The following is a 17443-nucleotide window of genomic DNA, read 5'->3' on the forward strand; positions in this document are numbered from 1 at the left end:
TGCTCACCTGCAGCAGCCTCCCACTTTCTGTCCCAATGTGGGCTACAGTGTCAGCACCAATAGTGGTGACCAGAATGGAGGTCAGTAGCTCTCTCATTTGTCCATTGAAGAAGTCAGTTCTGAAGTGGGGCAGGGCCACCATGGTGGGATTAGCTTCACATGTTTCTCCTCCCTGGGAAACACAGAGAAACATCACACCATTAGGAAATTAGTCAGTGGATCATGGAATGTCACATTTCATAGCAGTGGTCAAACTGAACGTCACCTGAGTGTCAAAATGGGTCATTTTACAAAACATGAGATCGCGCTGGTGTGTCTGGACCGGATTACCAATTTAAACCATTTTACTTAGAGCTGGGCAATATAATGATATTTTATCGTATCATGATACATTTAGTTATAGTGATACAGATATAGTGATATATATTTGTTAGTGCCTAATAAACGCTGATCAGCTGCAGGTTTCATTACTAACAGTGTAAATCCAGAAGATCCGGTTGGACTGTAGCCAACCAGCACACAGCCTGTTCACCTATCTGCCATCAGGCAGGAGGTACCGCAGCATCCAGGCCAGAAAAAAACAGCTAATGAACAGTTTCTACCCACAAGCCATCAGGTTCCTCTACAAGCTGTGAACCTTTCACCAACACCACTGCACTCGGACACTTTATTATTAATACTCTATATATCTCTGCTATAGACAACATCACTAAGTCACTTTATACAACAGGAATAGACAAACATACATATTTATATTTAGCTCCACTCTCTCTCAGACTATACCTGTCTCATAAATGTACATATCAGAGAATTTCTACAGATCCTGTCTTTGTATATTCTGTATTTTGTGTATATTTTCTGTGTATTTTGTATTTATTTAATATATTTTTATGTAACTTTATTTTAATATGTTTAGTATGTATATAGTTTTGTCCTCCTGTAGAGCATCAACCTGAGCCTCACCACAAGCATTTCAATGCATAAATGTCCTGACATGTTGTGCAAATGACAAATAAACCTGAAACTTGAAACTTCAACTTGTACTTGTAATTAGACTGGGTTAATTAGATGAAGAGCAGCAGATGTTATAGAGTATAAATCACTGTATTCAGTACAGGAGAGGATCTAAATAGTAGTGTATAAGAAGCTGTAGCTACTAATGTTTTTAGTCTGTGATTATGTATCATGATAAATATTGTGTATCACGAAAAAAGTCTTTAAATATCGTGATATAGTATTTTCTTTACCATATCGCCCAGCCCTAGGTCTACACACTCTAACTTCTTTAATAAAAGTGAGAATTTCATTGCAATGGTGCTGCTAAGCTTAAGAAACAGCTAGAACAGTCAGAAGATGCAACAGTGGATTTCAGGCTGCAGGGTATCTTCTGCAGTATCCAGTAAAACTATTTCCATCACTCACTGTTTATTTCCCTTCTCAGGGTTGCTGACTGTGGTCATTTAAAAATGAAGGAGAGTGGAAAATTACACGCCTCATACTCAATACTGCTGAGACTGGACATGTAGGTCTATGACATTCCTCACACTTCAATCAACTGTAGCTATGATGCCAAGTCTGCAGACATCAGTCAGCCGCATTATCCATTCCCACGCCTCTGGAGGCCTAAACCAGCTCCGTTCACATTCCTGTCCTGGGGCTGTGGGTTACAGCAGTGCTTAGAGGAAGTACACTCTGTCAATAAAAGAAGACGCTCTGGGCAAAAGAAGCGCTGCTCTGCTCAGATGGCAACACACTCGTGAAATTAGTGAGCCTGCTTTGCCACCACGTGGCAAAGTTGCTTCCAAGAAAAGTTGAAGATTTCACCCTGTCAGCAAAAAAGACTGCACTATATGTTCTAAACATTAGCATTGCATTATTCTCTTAACTACAGGTTAGAATTAGCGTTGCCCTGATACCATCTACTGCATTTTCACACGGTATCTACATATTATATTATATTATATTATATTATATTATATTATTATACAGCACTTTTTCCATGGGGTGTTTTTTTGTTTTTCTTCAGAAGTTAAGTTTCAGCAGCTTGTTTAAAAGCCAGACACTAAAGTTTAGTAGCTTTTCACACAGATTCTTGAACCTGAATGTAAAATCGCTCCATAATTTCTACATAGTCTGCATGTAAAGGTAAAGGTGTACATATTTGTCACTGTACAGTGTACACTGTACAGCGAAATGTGTCCTTCGCATTTAACATATCTGGTAGTGAACACACTTACACACACACACACACTAGTGAACTAGGGGCAGTGAGTACACACACACACACAGAGCGGTGGGCAGCCAACTCCAGCGCCCGGGGAGCAAAGAGGGTAAATGGACTTGCTCAAGGGGCCCAACAGTGGTAGCTTGCCGAGCCCAGGAATCGAACCCACAACCCTGTTATCGATAGCCCGGTGCTCTAACTGCTGAGATATCCAACCCTCCCATTGTAATGTAACCTGTAAATTATTCCATCTGTATATCATGTTTATAGTACCTTCTATTCCATCTGTATATTATGCTCACAATAACTCTGTAATATATTCACATGTATATTTGTCCATATCTCTACAAATATTCTGTTTATTTTATATGTATTAAACATTCTGCGCTTGCTTATTGAACCTAATAAGGAACCTGAATCTAATAAGCACTTCTTTCTAAAGTGGTGTTTTTTCATGGCTCTGAAATGTGAATGTAAACACCAGTTAAAAGCTGTTTGGTGAAACTTTTCAAATGTGCAGTACCTCAACTAGTAAACACTGTTCTTTCAAGCTTATTAAATCTTATTAGGGGTGAGATATTAAAAAGTACAACCCATAAAAAGTGAAACTCTATAAATATCAGGATTTATAGCCACCGATCGAGTATTTCAGTCAGAGTTGGTATCGGTATCGGTACTTAGTATCAGCATATATTTGAAAATCTGGTCTCGGTATCCGAAAAAAGTGGTATCGGTGCTCCCTAGTTCAAATAATAAACACTGCAACACTCCAGTAGGCCAACCAGCATGTTGGTTTAAGGTCACAGAGATGGATTCATTAATAGTACAAAATAACCTGAGTTACAGGATACTGTTAGACAGTCAATAAAGTAATGAGACTATAGCACAGATAAAACAGGGAATATCATTAATGAATAACACCTGTGTATAATACTACCTGTAGAGTATGAAAGGACAGATTGGAGTGGGTGTAGCAAATAGAGGGTGTAGCAAAGAGATAACAAGGGAAATATAGCTCCGAGCAACCTCGCCCCCCTGGAATTCTCTCTGTCTTTAAGTTCTTACTCAAAGATCCTGGTCTTTTATCACTGGCCAGATTGTTATCACCTACACAAGCATGGGTCTAACCAGCCAATCCAAAGTGCCCACATGTTGCAACCCCCAACTGAGCGAACACCCCCACTTTGGGCTCATTCCAAATGCCCAAAAAAGTGTAGAAGCTGTAGGCCTAAAATGTACTTTTACGAAACCCATTGATTCCTGCATCCATTCATTCATCATGAAAGGAGCATGCTGGGTGTTGTAATGCAAATTAGTCTCTAAAGAAAATGCAATAGTCCAGATTTACCACTGTTTTACCACCATCAGCATTACATACAAAACCTAGACGACACACGTAGGATCACTGGTGGGTTTGGATAGTAAATAAATATATTATTAACACTGATCAGCCATAATTTTAGCACCACCTGCCTTATATATTGAGAAGGTCTCCCTTGTGCCACCACAACAGATCTGACCATTCGAGGTATGGGCTTTTGAGAAGGAGGGCAGAATGCAAAGTTTGTACGTTTACATTCCTACTACACCTCCATGCCATAGTTTTGGCACCTCCGGATCCTCCAGCTAAATGTAATACCAGAATCCACAGCTGAGTTTACTATCAGACTCAACAGCTGAGATGTGCAGAACCTTGAGACGAATCAGGCCGCCAAGTCTGACGGTTCAAGCACAGCTCACAATGCAAAAGATGAGACCGAAGTGTTTAAATAATGAACTACGAGTGGTTATAATATGGTTACATCAGATTTAAGAAGCTTAAGGCCTCTATTTATCAATTCATTCATTATAAAAGGTACATTATGCACATTGTGCAGCACAATAGTCACCAAAGACCATGCTTTTGACCAGATTGTCCACTATTTTACCATCATCAACATTCCCTATAAAGCTCAGGAGACACGTCTAGGTTCACTGGTGGGTTTGGATAGTAAATGAACCGGGCATGGTGGCCTGTGGTTTCTATCACCTCCACTGTTAAGAAAGAACAGAGGATCTTCTGGGGTTCAAACCAATTTTCAGATACTACATACTTCTAAGACAGGTCTGGCTTGACTTCCATGTTCTACATGGGCTTCAAAGTTCAGAAATGAGGAGATGAGTTGGGCTTCCAAGTGGGCTTGCCAGCTTAAACACAGCTCACGAGTGTGTAAAACACAGGTAGTCGATGGGCTTGGAAGGAAACAGACTGCAGTCATTCCAGCTATTTAGATCTTAGCAGCAAGGTTTGGCCCTTGTAAAGCTTTGACCGTGCAGTGCCATTCCACACCTTGATCCTGAACAAACATCGCAGAAACGTGTGAGTCATTTCCTGATATAAACCGAGGCCGAGACTTTCTCTGCAGTCTCCTCTGAGACCGCTGAGTCTCTGTTATATAATAAATACAAATACATTCACTTCTTTAACCAGTCAGCTTACGTCCAAGGCAATATTTCCAACAGTGGAGTGTTTCCAATGTCATGCATTATCAACTCTCTATTCTAGAAGAACACATCTACCAAACCTGACACGACTTGTTGTGACTGGGCTGTTCTGTTCTGTCGCTTAGAGTTACAACAAAAAGCACCTTACAAAGAAGTGTAAAGGTTAACCCCAGTAACACTGCAGTAAAGGTAAAGATTGTGGTATCTAACACTGATGTATCACCCAGCTGTAATGAGGTACAAGGCAAATCCTACAAAATCTGCTTTTCACACTATAATGGATTATTTTCCTTAATTACATCCATTCTGTACTTCCTAAACATCTCCAAATTTTAATAGCTAAGACATCAATAAAATTATGTTTTGCTCCAAGGCATGGACTCCACAAGACCTCTGACGGTGCCCTGCTGTGGTTTCTGACACCAAGATGTTAGTCCCATAAGTTGTGAGGTGGGGCCTCCATGGTTTGCATTGATGAGCTTTAGGTGCCCATGACCCTGGTTGGCCTTTCTTAAACCTACGTTTGGTTGGTACTGACCATTGCATACCAGAAAAAAAACCCACCAGACCTGCCTGACCCAGTCTGACTTGTCTAGCCATTACAGGTTGGTTCTTGTCAAAGTGTCTCAGGTTCCTTCTCTTGTTTTACGTTTGGTAGTGCTAATGCTATGGCTGATTGGTGTACACTTGTGCATTCAGAACCTCGGTAAAGAAATCCGATAGGTACGATTCTCTACAACGAACCACACCAAATGTCACACCAACCCCCCACTCACCATGAGTTACCGTTTACATCTCAACCACTGAATTGTGCAGAAATAATCCCCAAAAAAGATCCAGAATTACCTCATGAGGGCAATTACTGCAGGCCTGGAAGTGACACAACCCTCTGGAAAGTCGTCCTTGTTTGCTATTACAGCAGGCGTCCACTCCCTGTTTAATGGCTGCGTTTATGTTATCCATGGGAAATGCGCAAAGAGCAGACTTTCTGGTAGGATTCCCCGCATCATCCGTAATGGCAAACACTATGTAAAGCACTCCACTGTCTGCCTTCGTGCCCAACTCGTTCGCCAGATCTTCTTTCGCCGTGCTGAAATGAGCTGCCTGGGCTGCGTTGAAGATGATGTTCTCCGCACTCCTCTTCCTTCGCTTGGGCCTGAAATGACACTCCAAAATGATCTCCCGATACATCCACGCCTCACTGTCCGTAATCGGCAGTCGCCCCAGATGAGTCTGGAGCTTGGAGGTATTTTCCTGGGGGTTTTCCCTCTGAACAGAAAGGAAGTACGTGTAGCCTAGAGTGGAGAAGGTGTAGATATACTCAATGGGGAAGGAATCCTGGAACGCTGGAAGTACCGTCAGACCCTTGACGTTGGCGTCGAATCCATCCTCCGTTGCAAGCAGACGTCGCATAGAGATGGAACGCCGGCCATAGTCTCCTGCAACCGTGCTGTTGATCGTGGCTGCTACAAAGAAGAACGATGTCTGAGCTTCCTCCACAATGCTGACTTTCGTACCGAGGGGACTAGCGATGCAGTCAGGACATTCTGAGGGGGAGTTCTGGTTTTCCTTGAAGAGACAGCGCGATTCAGATGGTGTGGCGTCATGAAGCTCAACAAAGGTGCAGATCCCATACCGATTGCTCCCACAAATGTACAAGAATGAAATAATTGGTGACGGGTCCAGAAGGAGAACCTGGTTGTCCGTGTCCACTGGCGTATTGGGATCAGGATCAGGGCCACAGTGGCACGTCTGGCACTCTGGGCTGTTAACTGGTCCAGTTCGCAACTCCCATACCTTCTCAAGGTTGTCGTCTAGGGCTTCGATCACGTTCTGAGATGCTACATACACCTGCGACCGGTCTTCGTCGACTTCCACATTTTGAATGGGCTTCAAGGTTTGGAAATGAGGGGGTGAATACTCGACAGTAAAATCCACAGGTTTCCGTGTGATCACAGGACAGGTTTCCAGGGCGAAGGTGACATGGATCAGGATCCAGACACATGCTAACAATGCCTGTGCCCCGAATAGCATTTCCGTGTCTGCTGTCCTCAGTGCAGCCTAGGGAAAACAAGAGTCGCTGTTCCTCAAAGCATGCTGATCATCACCCGGATCTAAAATGAGGCAATAAGAAGAGACGGAAGTTAGTGAAAGCAACTGCGAAATCAAATACAGCTTCAAAAACAAGCATTATCACCTGAAATTGTGGAAATTGCAGAAGAAAAAAAGTCTATATATAACAATATAATGCCATAAAAGAACCATGTTGGTCTAAAAAGTGATTGTGAAGAACCTTTAGATCTCCTTGATTTATTAAAAACATATTTTTAAAAATTTCCCATTTTTGAAACATTAATGAATTCATCCATTGAACCACTTAATCATTCGACCATTGTTGATTTTAGTAACCTCCTAAAAATGTGCACCAATTTAGTTATGCACACTATATATTTATGGACACTCCTTCTAGTGAATGCATTCAGCTAGTTGAAGGTGCACCCATTGCTGACACAGATGTGCAAATGCACACACACAGCTTGTCTAGTCCCAGTAGAGAAGTACTGCCAATAGAATAGGACTCTCTCTGTTAATTAACCTATTGGCCCCATGCCTCAGCAAGGCTTGAGGGGTATAAAGCCCCCAGCCATTGAGCTGTGGAGCAGTGGAACTAACTGTGTTCTCTGGAATGATGGTGGTGGAGCTCCATCCAGTACTTTTGGGATGAGTAATAGTAGCAGTAGTAGTTATAGTAGTAGCACACACCAGAGGGTTCTCTAAAGCTGTTTAAACTCTGTATCTCAGTAACAGAACGAGATTAGGATGTGCTGTTGGTCAGAGAGGTTTCTGAGATGTTGGTTAGAAGATGGCAGTCAAAAGAGCACAGGTTTGGGTGCTGATCTTCTCTGTGAACTTCAGACACTGTATGGATTAGTTCAGTTTCAGTAGAAGCTCACCTGATCTACTTTAAGGACTTGAAGGACTGATTAGATAAACTAGGCATTGGACAGGACCCGGAAATACTGGACCTCCTGCAGGAGAGTGCTGGAAATAACTTGAATATACACAAACTTCAACTTTAAACTTGCACAAAATTAAAAAATGAAATAAAACCATGTCTATTTCTATATACAATTGTTAACTAGCCAAATCCAAAATTAGATTTAATGATATAAAATTTATTAATTTGCAGAAAAATGGAGAAATGTGTAGTACCCCCACTAAAAAAAGATGAATTCCATAAATTCCATGATTTTCATACTGGTCTAAGCTGCTCTAAACATGTTTATGCTGGTCTGGCACTGGTTGGCCAGCGTAGTCATGTTCAAAACACAGCAAATACTGGGGTTTCCTGGTTATCAGAAAATGATCAGTAAAATATTCACCTACAATAGAACCACACTCAGAAAAATGGCAACTTTGCCCATATACCAAAAACAGGGAGTTACCCAAAACATATAAATACAGGTGACCACCCAGGAGAACAGAAGCCTGGGGCGAATAACAACACACTGATGGTGACTGAAGGGGGTGGACACGCCCAGTATGCACATGGATGGGGGCAGGAGCCAAAAGGAAAGGTGTGAGTTTTACTCAGCAAGGATGAGTAACTGTAGGTAAACCCTACAGGTCACCACCGGAGTTAACCGAAACAACACAGCTGACTCAGTTTCACTCAGATACACTCTTTAGAGATGTTAACGACAGACGCTTCACAGGCTGATTCAACTCACAGGTCCCACCTGAATGTGTGAATTTACCAATCACGTTCACCCCTAACTCAAACTAGCTGAGTAAAATGTGGAATTTGACTCACTTCCAGTTTTATGGACAACAGGGGCCGGATTCCTAAAGGTGTTCTTTATTTTCTTAACCTCACGACAACCTCACACTATAAGAGTCCGGATTTATAAAAGCATATTAGGAAAGAAATTCTTCTTAGATGTGCTTTTTTCTGAATTTTCATTCTTGTGGGAAAAGTTAAGAGAAACTGATAGTCTTTAAAAATCTTAAAAGTTGTCTTATTTTTCTTAATTTTTCACTTAAGAAACAAGAGCAACTGATATTCTCCAACAATAACATTCTTAAATATTGTGGTAATCTTATGACAGCATTACTCTTGACTTAAAGAGTGCAGAGGTCAGAAGAGAAGCCTTAAAAATCTGCATTTTAAATGGTTGAATTACAAAATTTATGTCTTAATTAATTGATCTTAAATTGCTGTTCGCTTCTATATGAGAAAAATTCATATCTAGCTCTTGCTTACTGAAAATCTGTGAAAGCTTAGTTTGAATCTGTTAAAGTGAATGTTGGAAAATTCAGAATTTTATTTATTTTAGGGTATTTAATTATTTATATATTTTTTATTTTTTATTTGGTATTTTTTTATTTGAATTATATAACTAATAAATAAATAATGCATTTATATAATTAATAAATAATATTTTTTATTTTAGGTTAAAATAAAGTTATTTTTATTAAGTTATTTTGCATTGTTTATGATAAGCTGTATGTTACAATTGGCCTAAATCATAAGAAACAGCAAAACATTTATTAAGAAGATTTTTAATTAATCTCTAATTAAGATTTGTTTTGAGAACTTCTTGAGAAGATCCCTCATAACCAGCATGAGAGCAGTGTGTGGCAAAAGTGTAAGAAAATTAATTAAGAAAATGTATACAATTAAGTAAATTCTTGGAATTAGAATTTATAAAAAAAAATAACAATTGCATTAAACATCTAAGACAAATATTCAATTAAGAAAGTCTTATTTTTTAAAGATGTTAAGATAATCTTTGTTGTATTCTTATTTAGGCCAATTATAACTAAGTCTTTTACGCTGTATTTCACTTAACATAAAGCTTATCATAAACAATGTGAAATAACACTTTTAATTTTCAAAAATAAGTTAAATTAGACATTAATTCTGTCATCCAATCATTTATACTGATTCTTTTAGAGGCCGGCCTTCTGAATTCTTATAGTTGAAGACAAGATAAGGTTAAGATCAAATTTAAGAACATATTGTTCAGAGAATATCAATTATTCTTAGAATCTTTAAGTGAAAAATTAAGGAGAAAACCTGAAAATGATTAAAATGTTTTTTAAAGAAGCATAAAGTTAAGAAAAAAGCACATCAAGCAGAACAACATGCTTTTCTCTGGGAGATCCCTACGCTGAAGTAAACTCAGTGCAGATCTACTATACATATTTTACTGAAATGAGCTCTATGTTCTGGGCAGCTAACTGAACAACGTTAAATAGAAAATGAACATAAGGAATGCCCTCGGCCGTCTGCTCTCAGGTCTGTGTGGCACAGTACCTAGAAGGAAATAAATCAGGCTCCCGCACTAATCTGATAAACTGATCTTTCTTTGAATCTCAACTATTCATTTTTGAGATACTTTAACTTTTTTAGGTTAAATGATAATAATAGCTTTACAGCGACTGGCCAGCATTCAAGCATTCAAAATACAACATGCTGTTTTTTCCTGATGTACTGTTTGATTCATTTACAGGTCCACAGGTTTAAGATAGTCAGTAGGAAGTTACAAAACTGTAAAAATTTAAGTTTTATTTGATGTATGCAATTATTTTAGCCTTTTTTTCTATAAGAAATCAAAATCAGTCTGATCAGTCTGAAGGTCATATAATAATTCATACAATAATTAATTTGTAGGTTGTAATTATTTGTACAAATATTTTTAAATAATTTAATTATTATAATGTTATAATTATTATTTTTTATTGTTATTAGTATGTATTTAAGTTGTATATATGTTTTTTTAGTTTTCATTACTTAATTACTTTTAGTTTTAAGTTTACACTAATGTATTTTAAAAAATAATTTAAATTAATTACAATTTTTATTTAAATTAATTAAAAATATAAATAAACTTTATAGAGCTATAGAAGTTTTCAAAATGACTTAAAATTAAATAAAGGTTGTTGCAGAGCAGAGTTAATGTTGTACCAACGGCTGTGTCAGTGTTGTTTTTGCCTACATACTGTAAAACTATCTAAAACGTTAAGTAAACTCAAATAGTTCGAGAAAACCAATTGCCTTAAACCATTTCAACTTAATAACTCAAATAATTGAAGCATAAATAACACCCTAAAAGAGAACCTCAGCACAAACAATGCACACATTCATTATTACTGCCGTAGTTAAATATACTCATTTATCCACTCAGTGTATTTGAGAGCTACTTTAACATATTTTGGGCTGTTACTGTAAAACAGCTGTACTTAATAGCTCTGACTCGGGCTGTACTAGACATCTATTTCCAGCATTGCCTTCGCACTGTGCACATGCCCAATAGTCACACTGCAGGACGTGCAATGCCAAACATCACCAGCCCGGCCTAATAATGCAGTCTGCTTTACTACAGAGAGCTCAACTTAAACAGACTCTTAACTATCATAATATAAGTTATTCTACACCCTGATTATTATATTATGATTATGATCAGAGCAGTTCAGCAGTATAGATGGTTCGGGAACTTTTTTAATCAATAATTAATAAATAGTTCTTCCTCATATCTTCTTATGTCTTTTACCAATTACTAATTATGTAAAGCTGCTTTGTGACGACAACAGCTGTAAAAAAAAAAAGCTATACAAATAAATCTGACTTGACTCGACCCTCTCTGTTCCCCGAGCACCACAGCAATGGCTGCCCACCACTCCGGGCATGTGTGTGTGTGTGTGAGTGTTCACTGCATGGATTGAGTCCCAATTCCATCTGTGTCCGACACTAATGGTAAAAATGGTTGTCTTGTCTTGATTCTGGTGAAACTTCTGGATTTTTAATATCGCAGAACTAAATACAGCAATGTCCGTGTCGTTTCTTGGCCCAGTAGTACATAGAAACTAGGTTATATAACCATATTTGGCCTGGACACTTTAATATATACGCTGACCGACACGGCACTGAAGGCCACTGCGATTAATAACAGTGAATATGTAACGTTATTAGTGCAGACATGAGTAAATACGACACATTGATTTTCCACTAATGGACCTGAGGACGTTTTCATTACTGGACTTGAGTGGAGACACTTCCTGTAATCACCGGCCAGACCATTACACAGAGCTCATCTGTCCTTCCCCGGAGAAAAGCCCAGTTTCGAGGGAGCCAGCAGGATTATATGAGCCCACAGTGAAGGTAAGCTGGACATTGCACTGGATATTACCTGCAGGGGCCTACCTGGACAGCAGGTTATGAGCTGCATCAGCCCTGGATTGAAATGGCAAGCAAGGCAGTCACCTGACTTGTGGGGGTCATAAGCGTCAGAAGAAAGGCTATAACAGCTGTAAGAGAGACTTTAACGAACCCAGTGCTAGACTCAGACAGGTGAGTGGAAGTGGAGCTTACCTGGGGAACACCTCAGACAGGAGCACCGGCGGACCTCAGGCGTCAGGCTTCAGGCTTCTGGGACGCTGCTGGCCAAATTCCACAGCACTCCTCCACAAACACAGCGCAGACACAGCCACAGGAGCCAGTTTATGAAGTTAAAGCTCTCAACCCCCTCGAAACTCGAGCTTCTGGAGCTGAAAACCTCGCTGGTTTCTGTTTGTCCCTCAGACGCTCCGAACTCGCTCCTGCTGGTCCACGCCTTGACTGCGCTTCATAAGGAAGTGCTGGGGCAGATTGCACAACCTCAGCCCCAGCCTGGAGGTTCACAGTGAGAGGGAGACACACTCCTCTACAGGCTTCCCAACCGCAGGAAGTGTCTTTAGTGGAAAACCGAGGCTTATTGCCCACATTCCTCTTAGGTGGAACATGCTGCAGTGAGGCTGCTGGACTCTCCTGGAGGGCAGCTGGGGTCTCCTGGAGCCATGAGTGGAATGTGGTCTCCTCCATCAGGGGGGAAGAACAGAGGAGAAAAGCCTTCAGGCTGGAAACTGGACTGTAGCAATTAGGACAGTCCATTAAAATGTGGGGGATTCTTCAATTTGGGGCTTTTATTTTGAATTCAACATAATAATAATAATAATAATAATAATAATAATAATAATTAAATAATACATTCTCAGATTTTTTAAAACATTTTTTTTTCAAATTATTATAAAAACACATCTGTAGACTGTAATCTATTGCACCAAAATATGTTGAATTCATAAATAATACATGAATACATTTTCAGATTTTTTTTATGATTATAAAAACACATTATGATTTTTTTTGACTGATAACTGATCACTTTTTATCAAAGTATTGATGTTTAAAATGTATCTAAATCAAAATGTCATAATAACATCATTCTTTTGTGGTGCAATAAATACTAGGTTTAATACCGAAGCTATTTATTATTACAGCCATAATTACAGCCATGCTGAAGACTGAAGAATATGCAAAAGTTTTTTAGAAAATATATATTTTTTAATTATTATAAAAACATATTATGACTTTTTTGTAAATAACTGGTCACTTTGTATCAAAGTATTGATGTTTAAAACATATCTAAATCAAAATAATAAAGAAATTAAAATAAAGAAATTATAAAACAATACTTACAAACCTGAAATTCTGTTGCAGTAATTACAGCCATGTTGTAGACTGTAATCTATTGCACCAAAATATGTTGAATTCATAAATAATTCATAAATACATTTTCAGAGTTTTAAAATTATTATAAAAACAAATATTATGATTTTTTTGTAAATGACTAATCACTTTTTTTTTATCAAAGTATTGATGTTTAAAATGAATCTAAATCAAAATATCATAATAACATCATTCTTTTGGTGTTTTGGTGGTGCAATAAATACTAGGTTTAACCCCTAAGCTATATATTTTGTCATACATAAATAAATCTACTGCATGATCAAGAGGAATGCATAATTAAATTGTGTAATAAATAAGTATTACCTTAAAAAAACATTCTTACAGAAATTAATCCTGTTGCAGTAATTACAGCCATGCTGAAGACTGACGAATAAAAAAAAAAAAGAATTCTAAATAGAATTCTATTTTCAAATTATTATAAAAACACATATTATGATTCCTTTGTGGTACAATACATACTAGGTTTAATACCTAAGCTATTTATTTTGTAATAAAGTATTTCTAACATAATTTTAGAACCTGGAGATGTAAATGCTCTGTAATTAAAGAATCGAAAAGACTGAGGCACTTACACAACTAAGAAAACTTAATTAAAGTTTATTAATATGTATGCTGGCAAAAAGACCGACCAGGCTATTTTTGTTGTATTTTTGTTTATTAAAGCAACAATAGGCTGTAATTACTGAGCAGAGGAAATAGTATGAGCATGAGTAGCAAGAGTTACTGCTAAATACTACTCAAAATACTAACAATAATCAAAGCCACCTTTTATATTAACATCAATCATTAATATTCTCTATAAAAGCTCCTGAAATCTTGAAGCTAATATAGTGTTTAAGAAAAAGAGAGGAGAAAAGCCTGCACTGCCCCAAGAAGGCCTTCAGGCTGATCCGACAGATTTGGTTCGTTAGAAGGGAAAGGCTAACAGAACTGCATACACACTGTTAAAAGTAAATGTTCCTTGAGGAGCTTATGGAGGTTCTTCAATTTGACAAGTGATTAGCTCCACCCAAGGCCTTCACATAGTGTAGCCCTGGAAGGGTGTGCTTTTTAAGGTCTATAGCAGCAAAAGACTCTGGGAAGGAGGGTCTACATTTACATTTACATTTAAGGCATTTAGCAGATTCTCTTCTCCAGAGCGACTTACAAAAGTGCTTCACTGTTTACTTAAGAAAAACCTCAAAGATCCTCTGATCTCTACTAAACTCTACTAAACACAAGTCAATATGGAGACCATAATACTCTACTCTTCACCCAAGTCCTCTCAGAAGAGGAGGGTCTTCAGTCTGGGTTTGAAGACAGTGAGTGTTGGACTCTGCTGTTCAGACACCCAGGGGAAGTTCGTTCCACCACTTCGGTGCAGGACAGAAAAAAGTCTGGACGCTCGTCTTCCATGGATTTTGAGGGATGGTGGGTCGAGCCGAGCCGTACTTGAAGCTGGAAGGGCTCTTGGTGCAGATCAACTTTTGACCATCGCCATCAAGTACGGAGGGGCTGGCTGGTCCAGTCTTGGCTTTGTAGGCCAGAGTCAGGGGTCTGAATCTGATGACCTGGGCAGCAGCTACAGGAAGCCAGTGAAGAGAGAACGCAGCAGTGGAAAGACATGGCTGAATTTATGGACGTTGAAGACGACCCGTGCCGCTGCATTCTGGATAAGCTGCAGGGGCCTCATGGTGCGCAGAGGGAGACCAGCCAGAAGAGAGCTGCACATAGAAACACATGCTCCCCCTGAATCACTGTTCATGAGACATGTGGTGTGAGTAATGATCTCAGGTTACATGGGAGGAAGGCGGGGGGGGGGGGGGGGCATAACTTTAAGGGTCTGGTTGTTGTAGGAGGTCAGTTCTTCACTTGACTTCTGTTTGGAACATCCCTCCAGTGTGTTCTTCATCTGTGAATGAAGAAATACTACAATACTTAAGTACTGTGTTACATTATCACATGTAATAGTGGAGGTGTTTACTGCAGTTAATGTAATTTAACAGCATAATACTATAAAAGTACTAAAGTAGGTAGGTAGAGCAGGTAGACCCTCCTTCCCAAGGTTCTTTGCTGCTGTAGATCTCTTAAACACACCCTTCCAGGGCTCCACAACGTGAAGGCTACATGGTGGAGCTAATCACGCTGTTAAAACTGGCGGTTGATTTACAGCGACTGGTAATCAGTACCAGTCCTTATAGTAAGTACTGTAAAATTCCCCTTAGTAAAGTACTGGTAGAACTACCCATGATCATAGTATGTACTTAAAGTATTGTAAGTAAATACTAACACTTAAAGTACTGTAAAAACACCAAATAACAGCAGTAATTACTGCAATTACTGCAAGTTAATACTTCTGATAGTGAGTACTATAATAGGCACCCACATTACTGTAATGCGTACAATTGACAGAAGTAGTATCCCGCAGTATTTAGTGCTAAATAGATTTTCCCTTTAATGAGAATGTCCTCCATCAGGGTTAGATCTGGAGGAAAGAACAGAGGAGAAAAGCCTTCAGGCTGGAAACTGGACTGTAGCAATTAGGAAAGTCCATTAAAATGTGGGTGATTCTTCAATTTGGGGCTTTTATTTTGTAATAAGGTAAATACAAATTAATCATGAAATAATAAACATTTTATTTTCCTCTGTTAGGTATTGCAGTAATGACACGGAATAAATCTACTGCACGATCAAGAGAAATGCATCATTAAATTGAGTAATAAATAAGTATTATTAAAAACATCCTTACAGAAATTAAATCATGTCGCAGTAATTACAGCCATGCTGAAGACTGAAGAATATACAAAAGTTGGATAATTAAATAATGCATTTTCAGATTTTTACTTTAAGTTATTATAAAAAACACATATTATGATTTTTTATGTAAATAACAATTTTTTTGTATCAAATTGTTTATTGATGTTTAAAATGTATCAGAATCTAGTGTGAGATGCACATTAATTACAAATAAATAATGTAAACATTTAATTTTTCTCTGTTAGGTATTTCTGTAATGACACTGAATAAATCTACTGCATGTTCCAGAGTAATACATCATTAAATGGTGTAATTAAAGTATTACCTTACAGAAATTAAATCCTGTTGCAGTAAATGGATGTTAATAATTCACATTAATGTGAATTTCCAGTTGAAAATCCAGCACAGTCCACAGTTTCACCCCTGTTCAGACAAAGTATTTTAATATTACAGTTTTTCCTACAGAATCTATGAATAGAGGGGTACAGTTCATTTTACAGTTAGTTCCTGGCAACTCTGCTGCCAGTATTTACTGTTGTTGTACAGTGATTTTGTACAGTGTACTCTCACAGACAACAGCCTGCATCAATTTACATAAAACTAGGTGAACAAGAATGACCATATTATCCTGAGAGTATCCTGTTGTAGTTCTGTGTCAATAGCAAAGCTCAAAAACAAGCAAGGAACATGCTCTCCATACACATAACCCTTCCAGCGTAGTGCTGTCTCTGCCGAAGCCTACAGCTCAGACTCAACCGTACTTCACAGAGAAAATATAAGACTGCTAACGATCCAAAGCATACCTCATCTCTGAGGCATGCCCCTGGCAGAAGTCATGTCCTGGCGTAGCCACTTAGGTTGACGTGTACGGCAGCCTCTAGAACCTTCTCACTTTCCCAAATTATTATTACTAACAGTAATAATAATAGCTTTGAAAGTCGCTCTGGATAAGAGCGTCTGCTAAATGCCGTAAATGTAAATGTAAATGTAACAGTGAATCCAGGTGGCGTCTTACCAATGATGAGCGAAAGCATAGGGGAACCTTGTCTGTCCACTATCATTAAAAACAATGGAGTGACCCACTGGTGCTTGACAAGGCCATGAGTAGCTGAGAAGGAGCGTGATGAGCCTTTCAGAGCGAGACATTGAGAAGAATTTCACCCCAATTTTAGTCTGTAGCTTAATCCGTAGATTAGATTCAGTACCTCTAAGGCACATGAAGCTGCCAGTTCCATTTAATGTCCACCACCATGTTTGGTCCTCCAAAACATTCCACCTTTGACTCATCAGGCCACAGAATATTATCCCAAAAGTCTTGGGCGTCATCTTCATGTTTTTCAGACAGACAGACAGACAGACAGACAGACAGACAGATAGATAGATAGACAGACAGACAGACAGACAGACAGACAGATACTTTATTGATCTCA

At 38.6% G+C, this 17443-nt stretch overlaps 1 protein-coding gene across 2 annotated transcripts in view; it reads right to left on the bottom strand.

Annotated features, from left to right (window-relative positions):
- The window catches only part of mst1ra (macrophage stimulating 1 receptor a), a 35407-nt gene extending 23097 nt beyond the window's left edge, over positions 1-12310 (bottom strand). For both annotated transcript variants that reach the window (XM_072684896.1, XM_072684895.1), the window contains exons 1-3: positions 12084-12310; positions 5555-6822; positions 8-172 (exon numbers count right to left, since the gene is read on the bottom strand). In XM_072684896.1, coding sequence (XP_072540997.1) covers positions 8-172; positions 5555-6742 — 1353 coding nt within the window. In that variant the 5' untranslated portion in view covers positions 6743-6822; positions 12084-12310. The remainder of the gene's footprint in view (positions 1-7; positions 173-5554; positions 6823-12083) is intronic.
- Between the last annotated feature and the right edge of the window lie 5133 nt (positions 12311-17443).

Source organism: Salminus brasiliensis, chromosome 7, assembly GCF_030463535.1.
Source record: "Salminus brasiliensis chromosome 7, fSalBra1.hap2, whole genome shotgun sequence".
In the NCBI taxonomy this organism is placed as follows: Eukaryota; Metazoa; Chordata; class Actinopteri; order Characiformes; family Bryconidae; genus Salminus; species Salminus brasiliensis.